This window comes from Vicugna pacos, chromosome 17 (assembly GCF_048564905.1).
Source record: "Vicugna pacos chromosome 17, VicPac4, whole genome shotgun sequence".
Classification (NCBI taxonomy): domain Eukaryota; kingdom Metazoa; phylum Chordata; class Mammalia; order Artiodactyla; family Camelidae; genus Vicugna; species Vicugna pacos.
In genome coordinates, this window is record NC_133003.1 from 28407551 (window position 1) to 28435110 (window position 27560).

Genomic DNA, 27560 nt, shown 5'->3' on the forward strand with positions numbered 1-27560 from the left:
TCCTGTACAAGGGCTCTCCACTGAGGATGGTGTTCCCCCTCGGGGGGCCTTTGGCAGCATCTGGAGACATTTTTGCTTGCTACAACTTGGAGGCCTCTGTCCAGTGGGTAGGGGCCAGGGTACAGCTAATTACCTACAAAGCATAGGACAGCACCCCCTCAACAAAGAATCCGGCCCCAAATGTCATTTGTGTTATGGTTGAGAAACCCTACTCTAAAAATAATTTTTGCAAACCAAATTCCTCCCTGACCTTGGAGGTAGTTATCTCTTTAAAAAAGATAAAGATATTCCCCTAAACTGGACCCTCAGAAACCCTCTTCATCATATTTTAGGTTTTCTGATCCTAGAAGCCGTGTAGGGTGTTGCTGCCTGTGGTTGGATGCATTTGGGGCTGCACCAAAGAAATTGCTGATTCAGGGAACAGAAGATGTAGGCAGGGGTTCCTACTCTGCTGCAGGTTGAGATTCTCTTCTTGTTAAGTAATTACCTAAAGTAACAGCAGCCTTGCTTTTAGGTGGTTTTCTAGAAACTGTGGCTTTTTGGCTATTGGCATTGGGTGTTTGCCTGGTGATATACCTGAAATAGGATTCAAGACTTATGTGTGATGAAGTTTGGCAACTGAGCTATAGGGTAGGCTCTGAGACTGTAACGATAGCAGCACAGACCTGCCCACAGACTCAAGCATCTGAACAGACCCAGGCACAGTGGCAGTGCAGGGTGATGGAGGTGTGGCAGGGCTGCCTAATTCTGCCTGGGAGGGCAGGCCAGAATCTTCTCTGCTGTACAGCACTCGGTAACTGCTGGTCAGCGTCACTCCTTTGAGCTGTCTCCCAGCATCATCTCATTTTGCCCCCATGCTGAAGCTCTGGGAGGTTCAGTGACTTGCCAAGGTCACAGAGCTGGTCAGTGGCAGAGCAGAGATTTGAACCCAGGTTAGAGACCTGCAAAGCTGACCTCCCAGAGGAGCATTTACAGACGGAGTAATGTTTTCACAGCAAAGACTTGAAGGATGAGCTGGAGCTCACCAGGCAGAGGGTAGAAAAGACCTGTTAGAGAGCCAGGACTGCGTGCACCAAAGCTGCGGGGGCCTGAAGGAGCGAGATACATCGGGATTGCAGATCATTCAGGGAAGAATGGAAGTTGGGGTGGGGCGTGATAGAAGAAGATGACACTTGAGGGATGGACAGGCACCATATCCTATATGGCTTTCCATGTCAGGCTGAGGGCCATTGTGGACCACCTGGGGTGGATTGGGGGCAGGGGAAGAGAAGAGCTGTGTGCCATTAGGCAGATTACTTAACCTCTCTGGGTGTCAGCTTCCCATCTAGACTGGAGCCTCTAAAGCAACACTGCTCTGTGAAGAATGTTCATTTCGATGGTGGCCATAATGCAGAGTTAAGGAATGGCCTCCAGCCCTGTTGATTCATGACTTTCCTGCTTATCGTTTGGTATTTATACCAAATGCCCACCAAGGGCAAGGTACAGTGTATGCTAAAGCGCCATGGCAGATACAGAGATGTAGTAAGACTTGTCTTCAAGGAGCTCGCAGCCTAGCAGAGGGTACAGCCAGTGTTCTCACAAGTACTATGATAAAAGGTACAGATCACAAGCGCCACGAGATAAGTATTTCTTCAAAATACTCGAGGCCAAGGAGAATGAAGCTGAGGTTACTAATGGCTGCAGCGCTGAGGAAAGGTTAACTGGAGGAAATAATTCCTAGTTCTGCCAAGAATTTGTCAGGAGAAGATGGGGGAGACAGAGGGTATCCCCCAGGTGGACAGAAAATGGGGAAATGAATAAAAATCAAAGCCAGTTCAGGTCTAGTCACCAGAGGGTCAGATTATCAGCTTGTCTAATAACTGATTCCTCTTTGTTTCCAGGTTGTAGGAGGGAAGCATAAGTTATAATAGGAAAATATTCATTAATGAACTTGCCACTCACAAACCTGGGTCCCACCTCATCATGCCTCCTCCTGTTTTCAACCCTGGTATCCACCTAGGCTCTTGGTCATCTGTCTCTCCCAGGTCGTAAGGATGTTTTACAAATACAAGACAAAACATGGAAAGTGAAGTTGTAACTCTTGTGAGAGAGATGGGATTTCATGAAATCACAGTTGAGGGATGTTGGAGGGCTGCATGAGCGACGTGTCAGGGCAACGATAGATGAGGCTTGGGCAGTGTGAGGCCTGTTAACTGAGGAAGAAAAGGGGAGAGACTTGAAAATCAAAGAATTGAGAGGCCCTTGGGGAATCAATAAGTAAGATAGTTTTGCAAAAATATCCCCTATAGGCTACCACTGTGACAATCAAATGTACCAGAAGGACTTAAGGTACTATAAGATAAGCTACATGAGATTTATTTTTTGTTCTAAGAATTAGCACAGGATGGCAGTTATAACTTCAGTTTTGTTCCATATTCACTACTGATTTTAAAATAGATTTTTATTTTTATTTGGATCAAGTCCTAAACAAAACTGTGTTTTACTCCTAACTGTGAAATTTTGAGCCTGGATTCACCTTTTTCTGCTGCTGATTTTCCTGGGTTACAGAGATCTCTGAGGAAGAAGGTGGGACCAGCTCACAGAGGGCCCTGAGTGCTAGACCTCGTGCTGGGAGCCAGAAATCTTGTCCTGATAGAATCTGTCGGCTGTTTATAACAGGGCTCCTTTTCATCTAACACCAGCTTTGTCCCTGCAGTTAAAAAATACTGTAGACCAACTTCCCCTCCTTTAGAAAAGACAAAATCCTCTTTAATCTCCTTGCTTTTCCTTTTACTTAGGAGTGCAGATTCGGGCAATGGAAGAGTGTTTAGGGGTGCTGAGGTTCTATTTCAGGCCTTTTGCTGTTGCACACCCATGTCGAGGGCTATTTTAATTCCTCTCAGTCTTGTGAAAAATAATCACTTATGTGATGCTCTTTCTAGCGCTTTACCTTTGAGAGGTGACCTCGGCCAGTGGCAGTGCATGCGTTCGTGCTGATTCATAGAGGAGCTTGTTCTGGGCTCCCTAAGAGTCTGAAGACTTTAGGGTCCTTGGAGGTAAAGGGTCAAATGGCTTTTGGCTCCTCTTTTATCCCACAGGAGGCTTGTATTTCTGTAGGGTTTTCTTGCTTTAAGCATGATTTCAAGCATGTTAGTTATTTCAGACTATCACCACAGCCCACATCTTGACCCCAGAGGCTGATGCTTTGAAAGTGCCAGGGTAGGTCAGGGCACATGGTGCGTGTTTCACTACCTTGCTTCTTGGCCAGTACGATTGTTTAGAAGATATGCCACAGGGTACATACACCACCTGTTTTCCAGCTGAGCTCCTGATTGATCTAGCTGCCCCCCTCTCTCGTCTGGCTGTATCCCTTCTCCAGAGGACTGGGTAGCAGAATTTTCTAGTTCTCTTTTTCTAGTTCTCTGATTCCCTGTCTGCTTGAGCAGCCTGACTAGGCTGTTTTCTTGCCCACAGTGCTGCCCTAGGTGGCAGAAGCAGCGGAGGGGGCTGTGGGCTTGGCTGTTCTTGAGCAGAAACCCCCATGGAGAATCAGCTGCTAGTGATTTGGTACAAAGCAGGACAGAGTGAATCCTCTTATCAGTACCTTTCCCGGAAGCATGAAGGAGATACAATTTCTGTGGCTGTTGAGCATATGAAATGTGGCTACTGCAGATGAGGAACTGAATTTTAAATTTTATTTAATTTCCATCAACTTAAATTTAAGCAGCCACATGTGGCTAGAGTCTACTGTATTGAACACTGCAGGACAGACCATTGTATTTGAGAAGTTTATATTTCTTAATTAAATAGGGAAAACCTTGTACATGCACGTGGTGGCAATTCAAAAGATACAAAAGGATGTCAATGAAGTCTCTCTTATCTCTGCCCCTGGCCCTTCAGTTTCCCTTCCCAGCACCACTCATGATTCCCAGTTTCTTGTGTATGCCTCCAGAAACATTTACACACAGATAAGCAAAACTTGCATATTTCTCTTTCTCTCAGTGTAAGAGGTACTTGTTATTCTGTCTACTCTCTCTCTTTTGAGTTAACAGTGTACCTTGGAGGTCATTACCCATAGAGACAAATAAAACTGCCTCGTTTGTTAATGGCTTACGTTTAATTTTATTTGTATTTCATGGCTATACATTATACTTCATTATAAAGTTATAACATCATTTACTTAACGCATCCCCTGTAAGTGGGCCTGTAAGTTCCAATTTTTTTGGCTTGATAAATAATACTGTAACAAATAATCCCACACAAACATATCCTCCCACATGTTCAGGTATAAACATAAATAAATTCCTAGAGATTAGACTATAGGTTAAAGGTACGTGTATTTTACATTGCAGATTTTGGCAAAATGCTGTCTGTAGAGCTTGTTGGTGGGAATGTCAATGTGAGCATTGTATAAGGGCATCTATTTCCCCACAACCCTGGTAACACAGTCTGTTATTAAACTTTTTGTTCTTTGCCAACACAATAAATAAAGATCACCGTCACCTTACAGGTTTAATGTGCATTTCTATTATAAATGAGGTTGAGCATCTCTTTATATGTTGAAGAATCACTTGTATTTCCTTTCTGTTAAATTATCTATTCAAATCATTTGCCCATTTTTCTATTGGATTTTGTTGTTGTTTTTATTACTTTGTAGGAATTCTTTATTAATCTCTTGCCTCTGATACATATTGACAAATTTTAATCTTGTTCATGTTATCTCTTTCCATGTGGATATTTAAAACCATTTTTTATGTGGTCAACTTGTTAATCTATTTGTTAGGTCCCTTAGGTTGTATCTCTTACTTAGAAAGGCTTTCCCTGTGAAGATGTTTTCAGAGTTCTCATGTTTTCTTCTAGAACTTTCCTTGTTGCTTTTTTGTTTAATGTTTAACTCCCCTGAAATAATTCAGGGGTTTTGTGGATTTACGTTCCATTACCCGTCTCCTCATTCTGCTGCAGTGCCTTGGCCAGCACCTCTGCTCTGTCCAGCCCTGTTTTTGAAATATTATGTTCATTTGCCCATTGTATGCCACCTTCTTCATTCCTTTCTGAGTACAACTTTTACGTACCCCTAACCCCAGAGGGACAAGGGGAGTTCTCATCTTTATTTGAAGCTCTCAGTTCTGTTTGTAGCCCCCCAAGCACGCCCGTTCCCCTTATTGCCTTTCTCACCTGTGTGGCCCTGGAGTCACAGGCTCACTCCCGTGCTTTGTCCTTATCACTTCTCTGGCCTCCCCCAGCCCTCCTAGCCCCAGCTCTTTATCTCACACGCCCTGTCCTTTGTGCAGGTTAGCTAACTGGGGGAAGTGACCTGAACCGGAGGCAGCTATAAAGCCACAGAATATCTGTACTTAGCCTGTGTCAAGGAGGAGATTGCTCTGCCTCAAGTGAGGCTAGCAGTTTTGCTGGCTGTTAGCACTTCATTCATATTCCTTAATATGATTTAATGCTTTGTCATTTTCTTTCTTGTGGTTCCAGAGCCTCATTTTCAGCTTCTGCCAGAGCCAGTAGCAGTTGGGAAAGAAGGCTGTGCTCTTTGAAATGTGAGTACTTTTAACTTTTAACACCATAGATTACCCCCTAAAAAGGCAGCCTTTAATGAGACTGGGGCTACTCTGTAAGCGCCCTGGCAGTCTTCTGCAGGATAGCCTGTTGGAGGCTGAGGAGGTGTTCTCTGGTTTAGTAGGTCTGGTGGGGAGGGGATTGGCCACCTGAAGTTTTTTTTTTTTTAATTATTAGATAGAATTGTAACAATTTGACTGCACATATACAAATATTGCATACAAATACATATATACAATATGCTGCACATTTTTTTAAGTTTACATATATGTACTTATCACTGTTTCTAAGAAAAGTTTAGAGCTTTGGCCTTTTAAACTTACATGGTTATCAAAGGAATAAAGCCAACTACAAAATAAGAATCAACAGAATGAATCCAATCATAAAGGACAAATAGGGCACCTGAAGATTTTTAAAGCTCAAGATAATGTATCTAAAAGCCCCCTCCAAACAGTTCTCAAGGGCTGTGCCCTGAGTTTGAAGGGATTTAAGAAGGCCTGAGTCTGGGGGGACCAGGATGCTTTCCTGGGAAGTGTGACGCTTGACTTAGCCCCACAGTCAGAGTGGAGTTCATCAGGCAGCCTGGACAGGAGAGCACACCACGCAAAGGAATGTGAGGAGAGACAGAACCTGAGGCTGGGCGGGGCTCGCGTAGGGAGAGAAGTTGGGTATTTTGGGTGCAGGTAGAGGTGTGGGACCAGAAAATTGAGTCGCGATCACATGGTGTGGTCAGAGTTCACACCAGACAGAGCCCCCAGTCCCTGGTGTGGATTGAGAAGATTCCTCTGGCAGCTGGTGGTGGAAGGGCTGAATGGGGTGTGAAAGAGCAACCTTTACAGAAATAGGAACAGGAAGAAAGGAGGACCTGGACACAGTGTGATGGCTGAGGGAGCTGTGGTCTGATTCGTAACAAAGTCTCATACCTGTTGGGAGTATTTCTTCGCCTGCAACATTCCCCAAACAACACTCACTCTTATAACAAATTCCTTTGGTCTAACACTTACTGGCAGTGTCAACCGCCTAAAACTGTGCTGTCCAACATCACAGCTCCTATTTATATGTGGCTATCAAGCACTTAAGATGTGACAGACTGAAAGACTGAACTTTGAGTTTTAATTAATTAATCAGTTTCAATAGCCACATATAAACAGTGCAGTGTGTCCAGACCCAGACAAGTCGGCTCCAGTGCTGGCACCTCCCCACCATTGCATAATAGGAGCAGTGAGCAAGTAGGAAGAGTGAAAGATGCTTTGGAGTCTGAGAGGCTAGACTGATGGGGATACTGTTGGCAGAAATCAATAAATCAGGAGAAGGAGGGGAGATGTTCCTGAAACATTGTAGGACTTTTGGGTCATAGGGATAGTCAGGTAAGCTGTTAGAAGAATCTGGAAGGAGATTCTAGCCAGATTTGTTGATTTTTGAATTTTCTATAGGAGGGAGGGGTGGAGGATGTAGATATGGAGAGCTCTCCAAGGAAGACAATGAAAAGAGCATGACGGGACTCTCCAGGGGAGACAGTGAGGAGAGCATCATGGGAATATCCAGGAGAGAGAAGAGGGAACATTTTAGGATCCAGGCCAAGCGTGCTCATAGACATAGCTCATTTCTGCAGCAGAGCTGTTGGAGCTGCAGAGTACAGAGGAGGAATGGGCTCAGCCAGAGTGAGGAGTTGACAAGGTCAGGAGAACAGAGGTGAGTACCTGGCAGTAATCCTAGTAAGCGTCCTGCCACACTTTCAGTGATGACTGAGCAAGCCTAACTGCTTGCTTGGAACTTACAGTGTGATTTTCCCCTAGGATGGAGAAGATAGTCATGACAAGGAGTTAGAATTGCTCATTTCTCAAATTGTTGTTTCATCAATCCTGGGGCTTCCACACAAGAGAATCTTAGTGTCTTTTTAAGGTGTTGATCATTAGTGATAGTTTTGAGGAATCGGTTTATCTTGACAGGAAGTTGGTTTCAGAAATCAGTGTTGGGTAGATGCAACAATATTTAACAGCTGGAATATTATATTCAGATTTCAAGAACTGAGAATTTTCATATTGCAGAATTAAAGAAAAAAAATTATCAGGACCGGTTAGTTTTTAAAAGACAACAGCCGGTAAGGCAGTGAGTTGTTAACTTGTAGAGTTAGCATGTTACTTGCTCTTAAAACAGTTCTAGAGAAGTGCAAAGACTGTCAGTGGGGACACTGAACTCCGTGCCTTGTGTGTAACTGATGCCGAAAGAGTGTCTGCTTAGCAAGTGCTGGGAGAAGGCAAAGGCAGCATGAACCAGGAATACCCAACAAGATTGGATCAAAATGTAGCTCATGCCACTTACCAGCCAGATGGCCTCTGGGCCATTTGTTAACTTTTTTAAGCCTCAGTTTCTCCACCTTTAAAATGGGAGAAATGCTTCCTACTTTATAATGTTGTGAAGGATAAAATGAGAGGATGTATATAAACCACCTACACGGGGCCTGGTGTACAGCACTCACTCAGTAGGTGGAGGCTGTCGCTCTTTGGATGTGGATTTGGTGGCCATGGGTCATTATTGTTGTTGCTATTGTTGTTATAATAATCATTATTTTGAAGAGACCAGGACTTTAGTTTGTCAAATTTGATGGAATATGGGTAGATAGCTAGGGGAAGGCAAGATTTAATGAAAGTGTTTTATTTTCTATTTATCCCTGGAATTTTGCTTTTTACCTTGAGATTGAGGTATTAGAAGTCAGGATTGTGGGTTTTCAGAATCAGTGAGAGCATTGAAGGGCAGTTGTGACCTGTTACGCCTGACCTCTATCCCCAGACTAAACTTGGGAGCGTGAGTCCAATGTTTATCTGGATCTACTGACGTATCCTCTATTCAATTAATCTTTGTCCCTGAGAGATAAAGGCCTCGAACGCACAGCTTGGATGTTAACTGGGGGAGGGCCTGGTGGGCAGACTCTGGTCTGGGATGTGACATGTGTTACCCTCCCTGGTGCCATGAAGGCCAGCTCTCCTTCCTGATAATCCCTTGAGTCACACTGTGCTGCAAAGCCACTGAAATCACTGTCTTTCACACTGAGGTGCCTCACATGACACAACAGATACGTAAAATGAGTGCATTTTTATTTTTCAGTCTATTTAGGCATTACCAGGCCCCAAATATTTGCCAGAGACTGTGTTAGGCTCTGGGAATAATGTAACAGGGAACACGATTCTCTTGGGGGCAAGCCAGATCTTACTCTTCAATTGCCTGTCAGAATTTCAGCAATGTTTTAAGTCACCAGAGTAAGAAAAGAAGAGATGTTTTAGATGAATGTTCTCGTTAATCAGTGAGGAAACCAAGGTGTCAGAGCCAGCGTGTGGAAGAGTCTCGGGGGAGAGAGAGCCTGCCAGAATGCCCCACCCCAGCCCGCACTCATCTGTCACATGAATCTGCCCCAGTGGCAGCCATCCACACCGCTCGCCAGATCCATGTATCCCCTGGTTGGCATTTTTCTTTAAATTGCTTCCTTCTTTTAGCATAACTGAATTTGCATCACTGCCATAAATTGAAAATATCCATAAAAACCAACACAAAGAAACAATATTATTAAATAGCTAGATACCATTGCCTGCAGAAGGCCCACAGGTTAGGAAACTGTTTAATAACCACACTGAGAGCTTCTCTTGACCTCAGCAGGATGGAAAGAGAACTGAAAAGAATTGACTTTCTCAATATGTATGTCAGTGTTACCTTACACAGTGTAGTCCTAAGTGGTCACCTTCTCTCTAAAGTATCTTGAACACATCAGTTGTGTGGGCCCTATGTTTTGGGAAACTCCACACTCTGCCACTGAGTTGATTTTCAGTCATTGATGGTTCCGTGTTCACAAGGCTTCAGGTTTTCTGTCTCTAGCTTCCCCTGTAGGTACGTAGAGTATCCTATAAACAGACCCCAGCAGGGTAGGACAGCTGCCTTTTTATAGGAAGCCTGGGGCAAGTCCTTTGTGAAATGAGGAATGTTGCAGAGGTGAGAATAAATTCCTGATCTCTGTGTTTATAGAGAACTCAGAAAGCATTAGCACTTGACTTCATCAGGAAAAGTGTGCAGGGTTCTCTGTAACAAGTCCAAGCCTTGCTAAATGGGTGATGCTCTACAAGAGCTCCTTGTCGAGACTTCTTATCAAAGATTCTGCCGTTAAGTGGAGGATGGAGCCAGATTAAAACCTTCCCCCAAACTGACTGTAACGTCCAGAGCAGGCATTGACAAGGCATGAGGTTTCTTTCTGATGATCAGGCCTTCATGTTGGGGCTCCCATTTTTGGTGTCAGAGTCTGTGATATACACAGCTTTGGGCATAAAATACTCTAGCTCCTAGTCCCAAAGAACATCATGTAATTAACTTCCTGCAGCTCAGGAATCAGAACTGATGGTGACCCTTAGTTTTTAAGGACTCCGTGTGATGTGGGAAAATCCTCTTAAATCTGGCAGGTCCCATTTTGATCAACTCTTCTGTGACCCATAGAATTCAAACAGATTTGTAAAATTCCCTTCACTCTGTGATTAATTTGCTTACCCCTTGACAGTGAGGCCTTTTTAGCATCAGAAATTGTACCAGACATTAAATAGGTGACTCCTCTGGGGAGTTTTGTGATTACTGAAAGAGGAAAAAGTCAGTTCTCTGACAGCATCATTGGGAATGGTTGTCCCTAAAACAAACAGGATCAAGCCCGTTTGGTAACTTTGCTTTTCATTAATTCATTTGCACCTTATTTGTGCCCTGTGCTGTTCTAGGCACTGGGAAAGAAAGTGTCTGATTGTTCCTACCCTCAAGGAGCTCTGGTTCTAGAAGGAGAAAGAGGCCAGTGATTTAAATGTGCTGGAAAAAGTATTGACAGTAACTGAGAAACTGAGAGGACAGTTGAATCAGAAACCCAAGCTGTGCTTCTGTCCCTAAGAAGGCGGCAGCTTTCATTACTGCAGACTCAGGACTGTCCCCAGAGAGGGTGTGTGTGAAACTGAAAGGAACTGTCTCGCCCCCACAGACAAATCTGTCTCCCCCTCTGCACTGAGGGGCTTGTTTCACCAAACCTCTTGCAAGAGACAGAACATCTGAATAGAGTCGTCACATTTTCATGGAGAAACTAGGGGTGACAAGTATGGGTATTTAAAGCAAAGAGGTTACAAAGATTGAGAAAAGGCCACTTGAAAAAAAATTAGACAAAGTGGAGCGAGGTGCAAAGGGAGTGAGTCCAAGTCAGAAACCTGTTTTATATATAATTACGACTCTCCTAGTTGAGTAATCTTGGACAACTTACCTAACCTCTCTGCACCTTAGTTGCCTCAGCCTTTAAGTAGGAGATGAAACACTCACCTTGCCTGTTTGACAGTGTTGGTGTGCCCTATCGGGTTGGCAAAGTACAGCCTGAAGCCTGTTTTTTGTTTATTTGTTTGTTTTGGGGGGGCTTTTTTTTTGCTTTTTTTTAGCTGGGCCAGCCAGGTGTTTATTGATGAGGGAACAGAGGGCGTGGAGGGTTCTTAGCACCCAGCCCACCCACAGACACAAGGCACTGGCACTCAGCCTGCAGCAGCAGATCTCGGGTCGTCCGGGGTCTCATCCACTGGTTACCATTTCACCATATTTGCTTTATTCCTCCCTCCTCCACACACATTTTTTCTCTCCTGAGCTTTTAAAGGTGAGTAGCAGATAATTACTGTGCTCCCTCCCTTAATACTTCAGCAGACATCGCCTAGAAAGAAAGACGTTCTCCTACCTATAAACGTAACCACAATCTGATCATCACATCCACTGATACAACAATATTATGTCACTGATACAATAATATTGTCCAGGATCCAGTCCTCACTCAAGATTTCCCCAGTTGGCCTAACAATTTCTTTTATAGCTTAAAGCGAAATCCAGGATCGTCTCAAGGATTCTTCGTTACATTTAGTTGTCATGCCTCTTTACATTTTCTTAAAGCACTTGTCTACTTTGGTTCCTTCTGATCTTTACCCTCATCCCATGTTGTTCTCTTCTCTGTTCCCCTTTGCTGCTTCACTGAGAAGCATCCTGAGATGGAGTTTTGATGCTGTCGCCCTCTGCAGCCCCTGCAGGTGTCAGCCAGCCCGAAAGAGCAAGATGGATCTTGATGTGGTTAACATGTTTGTGATCGCGGGGGGGACGCTGGCCATCCCGATCCTGGCCTTTGTAGCCTCGTTTCTCCTGTGGCCTTCTGCACTGATAAGAATCTACTACTGGTGAGTTGGTTTTATAATGGAAGCTTTTGGGAGTGTTGTGATTGCATCATCTCCGCGTGTCCGTTTGGTTGTGGCTGTTCAACTTTTTTTTATGAAATATTTCAAACATAGAGAAAAGTTGAAAGACATTCTTTTTCTTTGACTGTTGGGAGTGTGTCTGAGGAATGAATTGGTGGTGGTAGCTTCTTATCAGGTGAATTCTTCCAGTGTCTTTGCTCATGAGGCCACCCTCACTCCCAAAGTTACTTGTTATGTGCACGCTGGTGGGAATTCCTTTGGGTTTTCTTGGTCATTGGATTCCGATCCAGTGATGTCTTGATAGGTGCAGTGTTAATGCACCGAAAAAATAAATTTGAAAAAGCAGGACCACGGTGATGGCATGGGTAGGACAGAATGGTTTTAGATTTGTTCTCAAAGTAAATTGGCAGGAAGAAAAAGAAGTTCCAAGCCTGCTGTCATTCTTGTATCACCTTTATGATTCTTGCCCTGTCTATATACCACCTCTGCTTTTCTTCTGTGTTTTCTTTAGAGTGACTTTCTTTAAGCCTTAAATCAACTTAAGAGTGATATAAGTATCACTACCTTAAGTGGAAAGCTTGCCATTTCCCATAAATAGGAAATTAATATAAAAAAGTAAAAATAAGCACAATGCCATTAAACTGTGTTCTTAATTAAATTCTAGCCCAGGTACTATTACCTACCAAAGACTCTGTCTCTTTTCTCTTGGTTACAAAGTCTGAGACATGCGAAAGATGTAGCAGCCCCAAACAGAGCCTTTCTCCTTGATGGAATCAGAAGGTTAACAGCTGAAAAGAGAGAAGCCGCCTCCTGATGTGCTTCAGTGACTTTTCATGCCACAGTTCATTTACCAAATGGTCGCTCTCACGCTGCCATGGACGTACCCCATGATGGAGGAAATCCCAAAATGGACCTGGTTCCTCTCCGTGTCACAGGGAAGCACACTGAGATTTTAGCCACAACTTGTGGAAGTTAGAACTACCCTCTGTGCCCAGGGAGTAGATGTGTTTGTGCCCTTTAGTTGCCCTCCCTTCTGGCTCTCTTTTGTTTCATCAGCGTGTGGAATTTTCCGCCTGCCAGCCAGGCTCTGATCCTTGAAAAGAAGCTAATGGAACAGAAGGGAGCTTTCATCTTTCACTCTCTCTTGTGGGGAGGTGATGACCCCTTCAGAGGGTCGCCCAGGACCCACCTCTGCATGGACGAAGCTGAGACTCTGGCTGCTTAAATGCCATTGCCCTCGAAGCACTGGCGTCAAGAGTGCTTTGGGTCCAAGACTCCTTTGCGGCCCATAACGTGGAGAGGCTAGAGTTGTGTGGTCCTCAGCCCTGCAGAGGTACCATGGACCTCCATACACAAATGCTGTTTTTCTTAAACAAATCAAATTGAAGCAGCAAATGCTGTTCAGTGATGTGAGCCGTAACCATGGATATGGCTGCAGATAGAGGTGTGATTATAGAGAGACTAATTCCACCCACCACAAGCAGAAACCAGCCTCTATGCGGCAGTCCCTCCACATTCCTTGGGCTATCACGGGGGAGGCTTTCAGAGTCAGTCTCAGAATAATTCTGATACTCGATCTGCAAAGAGAAAAGTAACTTCATAGCGAATAATTGACTTTTTCATTGAGTTAAAATTTATGTAACATAAAATTCACCATTTTAAAATGTACAATTCATAGGTTTTAATACATTCACAGTGTTGTGCAACCATTACCACCGTCTAACTCCAGAACATTTCCAGCTCCCCGGAAGGAACCCCCATACCTGTCAGCAGTTCCTCCCACTTTCCTCTCTCTTCATCCCCTGGCAACTAGTTATCTACATTCTGTCTCTTTGGATTTGCCTGTTGTGGACATTTCATATATGTGAAATGCATGATTGGTAGCTTTTTGCATCGGCTTCTTTCCCTTTTCAAGGCTTATCCATGCTGCGGCGCGTGTCAGTACTTCATTCATTGTTATGGCTGAGTAATAGTCCAGTGTATGGTTATACCACATTTCACTTATCCAAATGGACATTTGTGTTGTTTCTAGTTTTTGGCTATTATGAATAATACAACATACATAGCAAATAATTCACTTTTTTAATAAAAGTAATGCCAGCAAAACCCAGAGAGGCTCCACAGAGCAGAACATTCAGTCTTTTATTATTTGACAGTGCAGATGCATGTGACTTTGAAGCCTGCCCCTGCCTGTCACTCAGCTCAGAGCTGTGGCTGGAGGATGAATACAATGTTCTTTATTTTGTGAACTCGGCCACACAAGCCAAGAAGAAACCCAGCTGGCTGAGGAGGATGAAAATCCTAGAAATCCTTTCAGATTATGCCGAGTAGCACTGTGACATGGGGCTGTGATTATAGTGACAGAACCCATAATGCCATTGCAGAGAGCTGCCGGAATTCCTGTGAAACAGCTCCCCCACGCCACCGACACACAGCCTGTTTCCTTCAAATCACCTCACTGCGGGTGGCATTTACCCAGCCGTTGTCATAGGACAAGCAGCTTTGCTGTGAGTCACTTATGTCCCTTAATCACAGCTTCTCCTCCAAAGGCCTTCATTTACTCAGCTGCCCATAACGACCCCCCGGGGGTTCACTCAGCAGACCTGGGTTAGTCAGGTTAATTTTTGGGAGTTCAGTGTGGACAGGAACAGCAGGCTGCAGAGGTAGCTGGGCATCCCGAACACGCCGAGCCGTGTGGCCATGTGAGCATAAAGGCGTGGGGAAGGCTCGCCTGGACCTCCCTCTGGGTCTTCTGAGCTCCTTAGGCCCCAGGAACAGGTGTCCCTGGTGGGCACAGCCATTCCTCAGAGCAGCTCTCTAGGTCTAAGTGTCCCTCGAACATGGCCAGCCCGGTTCCACAGCTGCATGGACTACGGTTGCTCCAGCAGGAGGCGCCAAATACTTGGCTGCAGGTCCACAGAGAGCCTCTGCTGGAGGTGCCACAGCTGGAGATGCCGAGGCCAGCAACGGTCACATCAGGGGCCATTCTGGTTTTCATTGTGTAAGCTGTAAAGACTCCATGGGAGGGAAAAGACTAAGATTTTTGAAGATTTTTGTTTTCACAAAGAAATCCAGTTGTGCAATCAAGAAATTGTACGTATAAGAGAGAAAAAGGGGATAAAAATTGGAAAAAAAGAAATAAAACTGTTTTAGATGACATGATTGTCATAAAAAGTCCAAAAGAATCTGTAGATAATTTGTTAGAATTGAAAAAGGGGTTTGGCAAGATTGCTAAATACAAGTGAACAAAAATCAGTATATTCTCATAAACAGCAATAAACAAGTAGAAAATAAAATAAATTATAATGATACTATTTACCATAGTATCAACAAATATAATATCTATGAATAAATCTAAAGAACAATGTGCAGAAAACTACAAGGTATTAGTGAGAGAAATTTTAGAAGACCTAAATTAATGGAAGGATAGACAGTATTTGTGAATTAGAATACCTTCTGTCAGAGAGATGTCAGATTTCCCTACAATGATCTATAGATTCAGTGTATACCCATAAAGTCTCAGCAGGTTTTGTTTAATGGAATTTAATAAACAGATTTTTTAATTTATAAGGAAAAGCAAAGAACCAATGAAGCAAGACAGTCTTGAAGAACAGTGCTAGATGATGTACACTACCAGCTCTCAAGGCTAGTTATTAAGCAACAGCAATCAACAGTGTGACACTGGCACAAAGAAGGACAAATAAATCAATGGAACAGGAGAGTCCCATAACAGATGCACATAGATACAGTCTCTTGAATTATGACACAGGTAGCGCTGCTCTAAGCAGAGAAGGAGGACCAGTCAAATAGGCATCCATCTGGAAAAAAAGTCAAACTTGACCCCTTTGGTAGGCAAAATTACTAAAACAGCCCTACAAAGCTCTACCTCTCTAATCCCCAGAACCTGAAAGTAAATGTGCTGAAGTATCACTCCCATGGTTATGTTATGTTACATATAGTTGACCTAAAGATGGGAGATTATCCAGTGGTCAATAAACATATGAAATGATGCTTAATTTCATTGGTCCAAAGGGGTATTCCAATTAAAACCACAGTGAGATGCCATTTTCACACCTACTAGAATGGCTAAAATGAAAAAGGCTGACTGACAAGTCCAAGTATTGGCAAGGATGTTGTACTAGTTTCCTGTGGCCACTGTAACAAATGACCACGAACTATGTGACTTCCGACGACAGACATTTACCCTCTCACAGGTCTGAAGGCTAGAAATATTAAATCAAGGCCCTGGAAAGGTTGATTCCTCCTGGAGGCTCTGAGAGAGGGTCTGTTCCATGCCCCTTCCCTAGCTTCTGGTGGTTGCCAGCAGTCCTTGGCATTCCTTGACTTGTAGATGTGTTACTCCAATCTCTGCCTGTCTTCACATGGTGTTCCTTCTTCTGTGTGTTTATGTGTCCTGATTTCCTCCTTCAAAAAAGACCAATCGTATTGGATTTGAGGCCAGCCCTAATCCAGTATGGTCTCAACTTAACTTGACTACATCTACAAAGACCCTACTTCTAGGGGAGGATATAGCTCAGTGGTAGAGTGCATGCTTAGCATGCACGAGGTCCAGGGTTCAGTCAGCAGTACCTCCATTAAAATAAATAAATAAATAAACTGAATTACCTCCCCCCACAAAACAAAAAAGATCATTTTTTTAAAAGATTTAAAAAAAATACCCTATTCCAAATAAAGTCACATTTACAGGTTCCGGGTGGACATGAATTTAGGGGGGATACTATTAACCCAGTTCAGATGTGGAACAACTAGAATTTCGTTATTGTTGATGGAAGTGTAAATTGCTTCATCTGCTTTGGTATATTGGCAAAATGACTCACTGATTTCACCCAATAGGATTGTATATGAATTTTGATCAAAAAACATATACAGAAACATTCCATAGCAGCTTTGTTCATAATATCTCCAAACTGGGAACACACCATGCTCATTAATACTGTAACAGGTAAATAAATTGAGGTTTAGTTATGTAATTATTCATACAATGGAATACTATGTAGCTACGGAAAGGAAGAAAGTAGTGCCGTATTCCACAACATGAATGATCCTCACAAACATGATATTGAGTGAAAGGAGTCAGATGCAAATAAGAATTTATTGTATAATAAAGTTCTAAAACAGGCAAATCTCTCCTGTTTGAAAGTGAGGTAGTGATTACTTTTAGAAGGTAGGAATGGGGAGAGACATGAGCTGGATATCTTGAATGCTGGTCATTTTCTAGACCCTGATGTGGGTAGCAGATACTGGGTTCCTTCACTTTGTGCAGATTCATCAGGCTGTACACTTACAGTATCTGTACTTCTCTGTATGAGTTACATTTCCATTGAAAGTTTCTCTAAAAAATAACAATGAAAGATTTAGAGAAATTGGACCCCTCACGTACTGCTAGTAGGAATGTAAAATGATGCAGCCACTTTGGAATAGTCTGACAGTTCCTCAAAAGGTTTGTTTTTGAGCTACTGTATGACCCAGAATTCTACTTCTTTGTGAACTGAGAATACCCAAGAGAACTGAAAACATATGTCCACAGAAAAACTTGTGAATGTATGTTCATAGTGGTATTATTCCTAATAGCTGAAACGTGGATACAACCCAAATGTCTACTTTTTTGTGAACTGAGAATACCCAAGAGAACTGGGTATTCTACTTCTTTGTGAACTGAGAATACCCAAGAGAACTGAAAACATATGTCCACAGAAAAACTTGTGAATGTATGTTCATAGTGGTATTATTCCTAATAGCTGAAATGTGGATACAACCCAAATGTCCATCAACAGTTGAATGGATAAACAAATGTTGCATATCCAATAATAATGTGGTATTATTTAACCCTAAAAAGGAAGGAAGGAAGAATGATACATTCTGTGACAAGGATGAACTTGAAAACATGCTAGTGAAATAAGCCAGACACAAAGGGCCACATAGTGAATGAGCCCTTTTATAGGAAATGTCTAGAACAGGCAACTCCATAGAGACAGAGTAAATTAGTGGTTGCCAGGAGCTGCACAGACAGAGAAGTGGTGCGTAGGTGCTAATGAGTGTGAGTTTCTTTCTCTTATTTTGTGGTAAGTATATATAATATAAAACTTATCATTTTAACCATTTTTAAGTGTGCAGTTCAGTCAGGTTTCTTTTTAGTGAAAATCTTGCAGAATTAGATAGTGGTGATGGTTGCACAACTTTGTGAATATACTAAAAACTCCTTGGTTGTACCTTTTAAAAGGGTGAGTTTTATGGTGTGTAAATTATATTTTAGTAAAAAGAACTGTATATTCAACATACTAGTCATTAGGGAAATGCAAATCAAAACCACAATAACATACTATACACGTTAGGATGGCTATTATTTTAAAAAAAAACAAACAGAAAATAATGAATATTGGTGAAGAAGTAGAGAAATTGGAACCCTTGTGTTTTGCTGGTAGAAATGTAAAATGATAGAGCTGCTTTGGAGTTTAGTGATTCCTCAAAAAGTTAAACACAGAATTACCATACGATCCAACAATTCTGCTTCTGGATATATACCCCAAAGAATTGAAAGGCATGCCCTCTACCATTGAGCTATACCCTCCCCCCAGGAACAAGACCTTTTACAGACAGGAATTCAAACAGATACTTATATACTGATGTACATAACAGCATTATTTACAACAGCCAATAAAATGGAAACAATCCAAATATCCAACAATAGAAGAATAGTAAACCAAATGCAGTACATACATACAGTGGGATGTTATTCAACCTCAAAAAAGGAATGAAATTCTGATATAGGGTACAACATGAGTAAACCTTTAAAACATGCTAGGTGAAGTAGGCTAGACACCAAAGAACAAATATTGTATGATTGCACTTATATGAGGCACCTAGAATAGGCAGACTCAGAGAGAGAGCCAGTAGAACAGAGGTTACCAAGGGCTGAGGGGAGAAGGGGAAGAGGGAGTTGCTGTTTAGTGGGTGTGGAATTTCTATTTGGGATGATGAAAAAGCTCTGGAAATGGATGGTGATGACAGTTGATGTACAACATCATGAATGTATTTAATGTCGCTGATTGCGCACTTAAAATGGTCGAAATGGTAGATGTTAGGCATAGTTTACCACACACAAAAATAAATGTATAAGTACTTTTCTTCAGAGATTCCTATAAACTGGAGAAACCAGACTTGCAGGATGAAGGGTCTGGACACCTGAGAGGCCTTTCTCAGAGAGGAACGCCATGGAGCCTCCTTTTTGGGGCTTCTCTGTTTTGGTCAGTAGAGCCTTCAGTGACTTCTGTCCCTGAAACAGGAGCAGTTCAACTTTTGCACTGCGACTGTGTCTGTAAAAGGTCTTGTTCCTGGGGGAAGGGTATAGCTTAGTGGTAGAGTACATGCCTAGCAGGCAGGAGGTCCTGGGTTCAATCCCCAGTACTTCCATTAAGATAAATAAAAACCTAGTTCTTTTGTGTGTGATACACACACACAAAAGAAAGTCTTAGGGAAAAGAAAAAAAAAGGTCTTTTTCCTGAGACATTTGTTCATCCCAGTTTAACTCCTCTTTGTTTCTGTTCTGTAAGCTTGCAGCTATTTCTAATCTGTAACTTTGTGATGTTTATGAACTAGAAGTAAGTTACTCTCTATTATTCTTTTTTTACTTTATTTTATTTACTCTTTATTTTTTTCATTTTTTAAACATTTTTTATTGATTTATAATCATTTTACAATGTTGTGTCAAATTCCAGTGTTCAGCACAATTTTTCAGTCATAATATTCTCTATTATTCTTAAACCGAAGAAGTTGAGTTTGTTTTCCCATCTGAGCCATTGGTCTTTCATCATTTTTTAGCTGACCTGGCAGCTAAAGGAGTCTTCTTCCCACTCTTTCATTGAGAGGATCATTTGGAGTTATTGATACTCATTCTCTATCTCCTTGTTTTTGAAACCTCGGTAATATTTTCCAGTGGATGTACCAATTAAATGAAGAACGTGGCGGAGGACCCAAGAGCTCCACCTGGTGCGAGGAAGTCCTCAGTTCCTGAGCCTGGTGCCCAGGCTCCTTTCTAACCCCATCTCCCTTCACTTTGGGTTCAAGTCACCCCTGGTTCTCCCCCAGTCCTGTGCCTCTGCCGTGCCCTCCTCAGGGCACATTTTTCTCTGACTCCAGCTAATCTGCGTTGAGTACCCAGGTGCCTGTTCAAATGTCACCTTTTCCACAAGGTCCTTCCAGTTCTCCCTTTGAACTCATCCTGTACTTTCTGTTAGAGCTGTAGAGAATTTGAAGATTATGAAAAGGTAACACAGAGAAAACAGAAATTGCCCATAACCTGTCACATCATTTTCTTCGGTTCCTCTTGTTCTTACCACCTCTCTTTCCCCACCTCATCTATGTATAGTTAAAAAAAAAAAATCTTTTTAACAGAATAGGAATCAATAATATAAAAAAAGTTGGGTCCTATTTTTTCACTTGACATTACATCCTGAACATTTTCCTGTGTTACTGGATATTTTTGAAAACCTCATTTTTAATAACAGTAAAATATTTCATTATCTGGATATCTTATGATTTACATAATACATTTTCTATTTACGGACATTCAGGTTAGTACCGATTTTTTTTTCTAATTTCAGTAATACTATCTTGGACATCTTTAGAAATAAATTTTTTTTCAAGATTTCTGCTTATTTCCTCAGGACAGAAATATAATGACTAGGTCAAAGAGCATGACTTTTTTAACGATTCTTGATGCTTAATGCCAGATTGCTTTCTAGAAAGGTTGAACATTATAACTGTTTGTTTTTCAAAGCACTTTTCTAATGTAGGAGTTCATAAAAAATGTACGTCTTGTGATTTTCATTTCTCTCATTGTTAGTCAAGTTGAACATACTTTCGTTTGTTAGTCATTAATATCTCTTCTACTTTGAGTAATCCTTTTGCTTATTTTGCCCAATGATGATTTGGGGTCTTATCATGGTTCCTATCAATTTATACTTTTTTTTTAATAGATCAGGGATATCAATCTTATGGCTGTCAAATTTGTCACAAAATTTTCCACAATTTCCCCTTGAAATTTTGGCAGATGATGTATTTGAAGGACAGCCCTTTTTTTTTTTTTTACAGTATTAAAACTACCATTTATTGAATACTTACCATGTGTTGAGCATTGAACAAAACTTTGTAATGGACTATCTCATTTAATCTTATCCATATCCTCAGCAGAGTGTAGCATTCTCCCATATAATAGGTGAGGAAATTGAGGTTCAAGATCATCCATCAGTAAATGAATGAGCTGGGAGATGAATGAGTCAACAAATTCATGTTATGTTTCCATGATTTAGAGTTTTGAAATATGCGTGTTTTGTCATAAGAAGAGCTGCTAAGCTAGCCAATTTTATTATATTTTAATGTTTGAATAGGCAATGCATTCATTGAAAAAATACTAAAAGGAACGTGAGAATTCTCCCTCCCACCGCTGTTCCCCCTCCACCTGCTTCTCTCTGTATTTCCCACCTCCGCTCCGGATGTTCGTCTCCACAGTGTCGTGTACAAGCTGCCACGCGTTTTGTATACAGATAAAAGTAATGTGACTATATACCCTCACCAGTCTCTCCTGTTACTTCACACAGAGGTTTAAAACGGATCAGTTTAAGCTATTTGATGTTGCTAGACTTGGCTACCTCTTTGGTGCAAAGTATACCACAAAGTGAATCTCTAATTGAGTTAAGTGTCTCTCATCTCATGCAGAGAATTAATTTGTTTAGATGGTAATTTCACATTGAAATCGATTTCAGGCCAAACTCCAGCACTGCCAAGCCTTATGTAACCAACAGAAACAGAGCTTTCAACCAGCTGCCATATGTTGTAAGGAATGAAATCAGAGAACTGATGCAGATAATTCTTAAGAAACGAGTTCTCACTCTCAAAATCTCTAGGGAAAATGTATTTGGGGCACAGGGGAGGATATGACCGTTATTGGGTTTATCCATCATAGTGGAAATAACGTCTTTACAAAATCAAATGTTTGTTACCATAAATTCTGCATCACAGTTAAAATTGGAACAGTTTAAAACAAAAACAAAAATAGTCAACTCAAACAAAATCCAATACTTGAGAATCAATAGCTTCTTTGAAGCCTCAGTATCCCTTACATATGGTTAAGACTCTGATGGCCAGTTCTGGTGTCTGAATGATTCCCTGGATCCAGCAAGGGGATCAAGTTTCCAGAGCCCCAAAGACAAAAGGTTAGCACCCCAAAATATGGACTCATTTTCCACTCCACCTTCACTGGTCAAGCAGCTGCCAGGAACAAAAGCCACATCTCCCGATACCTGGCAAGCAAATGCAGTCCTGCCTCACAAATTGATTTCTTCCCTGAGGTGCCCTCAAGTGTGTACGAGGAGAAGCTTCAAGAACAAATCAAGGTGCATCTGTCCTTCTGTGAGACTGGAGAGATTTCACGAAAGAATCTGGATGTCGTGAAGGAGGTGATGGTTCGGGCTGAGGAAGCCACTGCCGAGATTACTAGGAAGCTGAGGAAACAGGAGAAGACACGCTTGAGGATGGACATGATCGGCTGGCTGCAGTTCCCTGGCGTCTTCAGAAAACAGCAGCAGTTTCCTGGGAGTGCGAGGAGCAAGTGCAAGACCCAAAGAGAAGGGAAACCAAAAGCCCAGGAGGCTCCTCAGGAAGATGGAATGGAAGACCCCTCTGTCTCTTTTTCCAAACCTCAAAAACAAGAAACCCTTTCCCAAGGAGGAGCGGGTTAGTGGCCATCTTGACGAAACAGCTGGTGGTGGGAATCTTCCCAAGAGGAAGAAATCTTTCCCCAAAGAGGAACCAGCCAGTGACCCTGAGGAGTCTGAAAGCAAGAGTGTCCCCAAGAAAAAGAGGAAATTATCTTCCAAGGAGGAGCTGTCAGCAGTGGACCTGAAGAGGCTGCTGACAGCAAGAGCAGCATCTCCAAGGAGAAGGAAAAGTCCCAAAAGCTATGCCAAGAAGATGAGAATGGACATTTCCCTGGTAGGACATAACCGCAGGAAGATTTCCCAACCCACCCCCTCTGTCTCAATAAAAACAAATTCACAGGAATGAGTGAATGAATGAATAAGGTTAAGACTCAAATGCAGAAATTTGGTTGGTTGGAAAGCTAGTAAACTTCCAGCTTGCTCAAATAGAATTACAAAAAGGCAAGAGTGTTTCTCACAGAGATGCAGTTCCTGGAGTCCCTGACACTGGACAGCTGTGAGAGTGCACAGAATCCTGAGATAATAAGGAATCCAGGCATCCTTTCGATAGTCTCCTGTTGTCCTTTCCTTCCATCCTGAGCTTTGTAGATGTGTAGAATGACACCACCTCCAGCAATTGCAGCCTCAATGAGAGAGTCCAATTCCTCATCTCCATGAATAGCAGGCTGCAAATGACGAGGGGGAACTCACTGTACCTGTAAGTCGTTTGATGCATTTCCTGCCAGTTAAGGCACCTCTGCAGTGAGGTCCTCCAGGATGGCTGCGCTGTACGTGGTGCACTCCCACACTCATGCCCACATGTACATGGCTGCTTGGCCCAGGTTTTCGGTGTCGATGAACATGGCCCACCAGGAAATGCGAGCCAGCGCTCTCTGCGAGGGGAAACTGTCTTTGTTTTGGCCCTTTCTGAATGTTTCCCAGCCTTAGCGCCAGCCATTTCGAATTCTACTGAAGCTCAAACAAGCAAGGCAGAGGAAGGGCTTAGTCAGATACCCAGTGAGATCCTACTGCCTGCTGCCTTGTTGCACTGTGGTTCAAACTGTTAGAAATATATATTAACCAAAGATGATTATTATGTGTCATGCTTCTTAAGAAAACACACCCTTTCCTCTTCTTAATAGACTGATTGGTAGTAACATATATACCAGAATATGCATTTAAGGAGCTTCCTGGAATGGTTTCACACTGTGGTCCTCACGGGCGACGCTCTGGAGGATTTGAGACCCGTGTGGAGCAGGAAGGCTGGGAGATGTGTTCTTACCTTGAAGTGAGACTACAGAAAGTCCTCTTCCTGGAGCCGCTTCTCCGGAGCTCGCTGACCATTCTGCCTGTGTTTTTCCTCCCCAGGTACTGGCGGAGGGCGCTGGGCATGCAGGTCCGCTACGTCCACCATGGCGACTATCAGTTCTGCTACTCTTTCCGCGGCAGGCCTGGCCACAAGCCTTCCATCCTCATGCTCCACGGATTCTCTGCGCACAAGGACATGTGGCTCAGCGTGGTCAAGGTGCACTTCTAGATTCTTCCCTCTGCAGAGGGTGCCATTCCAGAAAGAAGAACATTTCTACTTGGACACAATGTCATCAGCGGCGGTAGAAAGCAAAGGGAACTGTGGCTCAAATCACCCTAAAACTAATGCAGTATATATTCAGATCCTTTTATCAGACAAAATTTATTGAGTTAAATGCTATTTGTAAAATCTGTGCCTCACAAACCGTTTTACCTTATGCATATTTCTTAGGGAAGGTTCCTGACTCTGCTTCATCTCAGAACTGTCATGACTATCAAGATCCAGCTTTTAAAAAATCATTTGTTCTTTTCTACTCCCAAGTTTCTCCTCTTCCTTCCCCTCCTCCTCCTCTTCCCCTCTCCTTCCCTCCTCCTTCTATATCTGCTTTTTCTTTTTCTCTTCCTTAGCCTTTAAGAGAAACAGTCTTGGTCTGGCAGCTTCTAGGATAGTTTACCAAATCACTCACTTTCTGTCCTGTTTTCCTTGGTTGTGGCAACTTGCTTTACTTGGTAAAAGTGAACAGCTGGTGAAGATGGGGCTGGGAGAGGTCTTGGGAGGGAAGCACCCCAGGCTCCCACCTCAAGCAGGACCATACCTGGATGATCTCAGGTATGAGCTACACCAGGAGGAAAAGGCTCACACATCCTCTAGTTACTTGTGTTGTCATTTCCAGATTCCACTGTGAGGACAGTCATCCTCATGCCTTAATGAACCTCTCACTCCCTGTCTCCATCTTTCAGATAACTGGATATTTGCTTATTGATAACTGATGTTTCCCAGTTTCCTGGTTAAAGTGGCACATATTTAAATGGAAGAAGGTGTTAGAATAAAAACACCCCAGGACTTAGACCTTAATGCAAAAAAGAAACGTTGAAACCAGAATCGGGGTGATCAGACATAGTTCTTAGGCAGAGCGTTGCTCCTGGTGGCTCTGCAGCTGTCCAGGACTCTGGGAGGACAGAACCATCCCTTACAGCTTCAAGTCAGTGACTGCATGACTGGAGTAAGTGTGGAAGGGGTAAGGGAAAGGAGAAGGTCATAGTACCTGCCAGCTAGTGTCAAGAAAGAGCAAAAGATGCAGACCTGCTACCCTAACCTTTGTCCCCCTTCTCCAGTCATCCCCCAACTCCCCTTCCATCTATGTGTTAGGCTTTGGGGGCCTCTGCTTCCTAGAAGGCTGCTGGCAGTGCTTATTCAGATGTTACTAGGGTAGGACACTGGGTGGTCCAGGCTCATAATTGCCTAGGGGTATCTATCGAGGCCACTTGGTAAGTAGGGGCATCCTCCCCAGAAAAGTGGGCAGACATGTCCTGCACACCACATACTGACTCTCTGGGCCTTTGTGTCCTTAGTTCCTACCAAAGAACCTGCACTTGGTCTGCGTGGACATGCCAGGACATGAGGGTACCACCCGCTCCTCTCTGGATGACCTGTCCATAGATGGTCAAGTCAAGAGGATACACCAGGTAAGTAGGCGGCTCCACCCAAAGTTGCCCAGATGGGTTTTGCCCACTGTTGCATGCCCAAGTCTGGAGAGCAGGCAAGAGCATTCCATTTTGACTCATAACCAGTCTGCATTGCATTCTGTCTACAAGTCATTTCAAACAAAATGGCAACCCAGTGGTATCCTTGGTCAGCTTTGGAGGGCCAGGGCTTATTGCAGACTGTTCTCCTGTAAGCCTGTTGCAGTTGTTTCTGAAGAAGTGCGATCTCATTCTGTGATATGCAGTCGTTCCTGACAAGCACTGGCTCTTTGCAAAAGGAGTTTAGAATTTCTCAAGACCATTGATTTTCCTGGAGTCTGTTTTTCTGCATACCAGCTACCTGATGACAGCAACAGCCCCTCTGCCTGGTTGTGGGGGGTGGGGAGGATGCTCTTTGCATTTTGTTCTGTTTTAGTATCTGTCTTCAGCCCCCCATCTGGCTGGGCTTTCAAGGTCATGGAGCTCGGGAACCATTTCAGAATTTAGTGGTTCATAAGTTTCAAATTGACATGAACTATTTCCCCCAGGCAGGGATATTTATTTAATGTCTGCTCTCTCCCCCCATTAAACTGTGTATTTTGTTGAGGTCAGGAACCTTGTCTCTTTGACTCTTTGCTGTATCTTCAGCAGCTGACTGTAGTTCCTTACACATACTAGATGTTCAATGAATATTTTTTAGATGAATGGGTAGATGGGTGGATAGTTGGTTGGATGTTTCAATAGATAGAAACTTGGATGGATGATTGGATGTAATGTTGGATGGACAAGTGGATGAATGAATGGATCGGTGAATAGACAGATAGTTATATGAATGGATGGTTGAGTGGATGGGAAGGGCTGTAAATTAGGGCAAGAGTCAGCGAACTATGGCCCGTGGGCTGTATTTGTCCTGCCAACTATTTTTGTAAGCCGAGTTTTATTGGAACACAGGCACACTTACTCGCTTACATTTTGTCTTCAGCTGCTTTTGTGCTACAGAATTGAATAGTTGTGACAGAGGTCATATGACCCACAAAGCATAAAATATTTATTCTTGGGAACTTTATGTAAAAGTTTGCTGACTCATGAATTAGGGAGATCTTTGTTGGTTTTATACTTACAAATGACCCCTCAGTCACTTCTGCCAGGTAAAGAGAGGTACCTGCATGCCACAGGGCTCAACTGGATAATGGATCCAGTAGACTTTCGGATCCCTTTTCATCAGTAGCACTTCACAGTTGTCTTTTAAGGAAGTACAGAGGTTTTCTGCTCTGTAATCACCTTTGTTGTTATCTGCAGTTGTATAACCAAACCTCCTCATTTCCTTTCCTAGTTTGTAGAATGCCTCAAGCTGAACAAAAAACCCTTCCACCTGATCGGCACCTCCATGGGCGGCCACGTGGCTGGGGTGTATGCTGCCTACTACCCATCAGATGTCTGCAGCCTGTCTCTTGTGTGTCCTGCTGGTGAGTTACTAAGCTGAAACAACCCCCTGAGTGACTTGAGCACAGTGGGGTCAGAACCTCTAAAGAAGCAAGTGGCAATGTCTGCTGTGACTGTTTTTTTAGAATCATCTTTTTGACGTCTGCTTTAGAGGTAACTAATCAGGGCTCTTTAGTGGTATAATCAAACAGTAGTTGTATAACCATAATCATAACCATACTCACTTTTAAAATATAGAGCCAGCCTTTTTCCACAAAGAATTTGAGATGGCCAACTAAAATGTGTATAGTACTTTACAGCATATAAATACCTTGAAATATAATGATAATATTAACACCAAACATTTATTGAGTTCTTAGGAGCGAAGCTCTTTATATGGATTTAATTTGTGCCATAACCTTATGATATGAAGGTACTATTATTATGCCTCTTTGTTTTTTTTTTGCTGAAAGCTCAGAGATCTTTATTTATTACAAGATATTTTTTTAAAAAGTCAATAAGCTTTAGTTTCTCTGTTCTTACGTGTATTCATATCAGTTTAAGCTGTACCATATCCCCAGAAATTACGATCTGAAGTTGGATTTTTAATTTTTTTAACATGTCTTCAAACTTAGATTTATAATGTGTTAATGAGAAA

At 42.6% G+C, this 27560-nt stretch overlaps 1 protein-coding gene and 1 pseudogene across 5 annotated transcripts in view; one reads left to right on the forward strand and one right to left on the reverse strand.

Moving 5' to 3' along the window:
• The window catches only part of ABHD6 (abhydrolase domain containing 6, acylglycerol lipase), an 83116-nt gene that overhangs the window by 43528 nt on the left and 12028 nt on the right, over window positions 1-27560 (forward strand). For 3 of the 5 annotated variants that reach the window (XM_072941556.1, XM_072941557.1, XM_015236371.3), the window contains exons 2-6: window positions 5461-5525; window positions 11604-11756; window positions 23858-24014; window positions 25370-25483; window positions 26814-26946. In XM_072941556.1, the coding sequence (XP_072797657.1) occupies window positions 11638-11756; window positions 23858-24014; window positions 25370-25483; window positions 26814-26946 (523 nt within the window). In that variant the 5' untranslated portion in view covers window positions 5461-5525; window positions 11604-11637. Of the gene's footprint in view, window positions 1-5460; window positions 5526-11564; window positions 11757-23857; window positions 24015-25369; window positions 25484-26813; window positions 26947-27560 lie in introns of all 5 variants that reach the window. The other 2 variants (XM_031686384.2, XM_006196448.4) reach the window with 2 other exon arrangements.
• On the reverse strand, window positions 22220-23447 carry LOC140686634 (histone H2A.Z pseudogene; annotated as a pseudogene).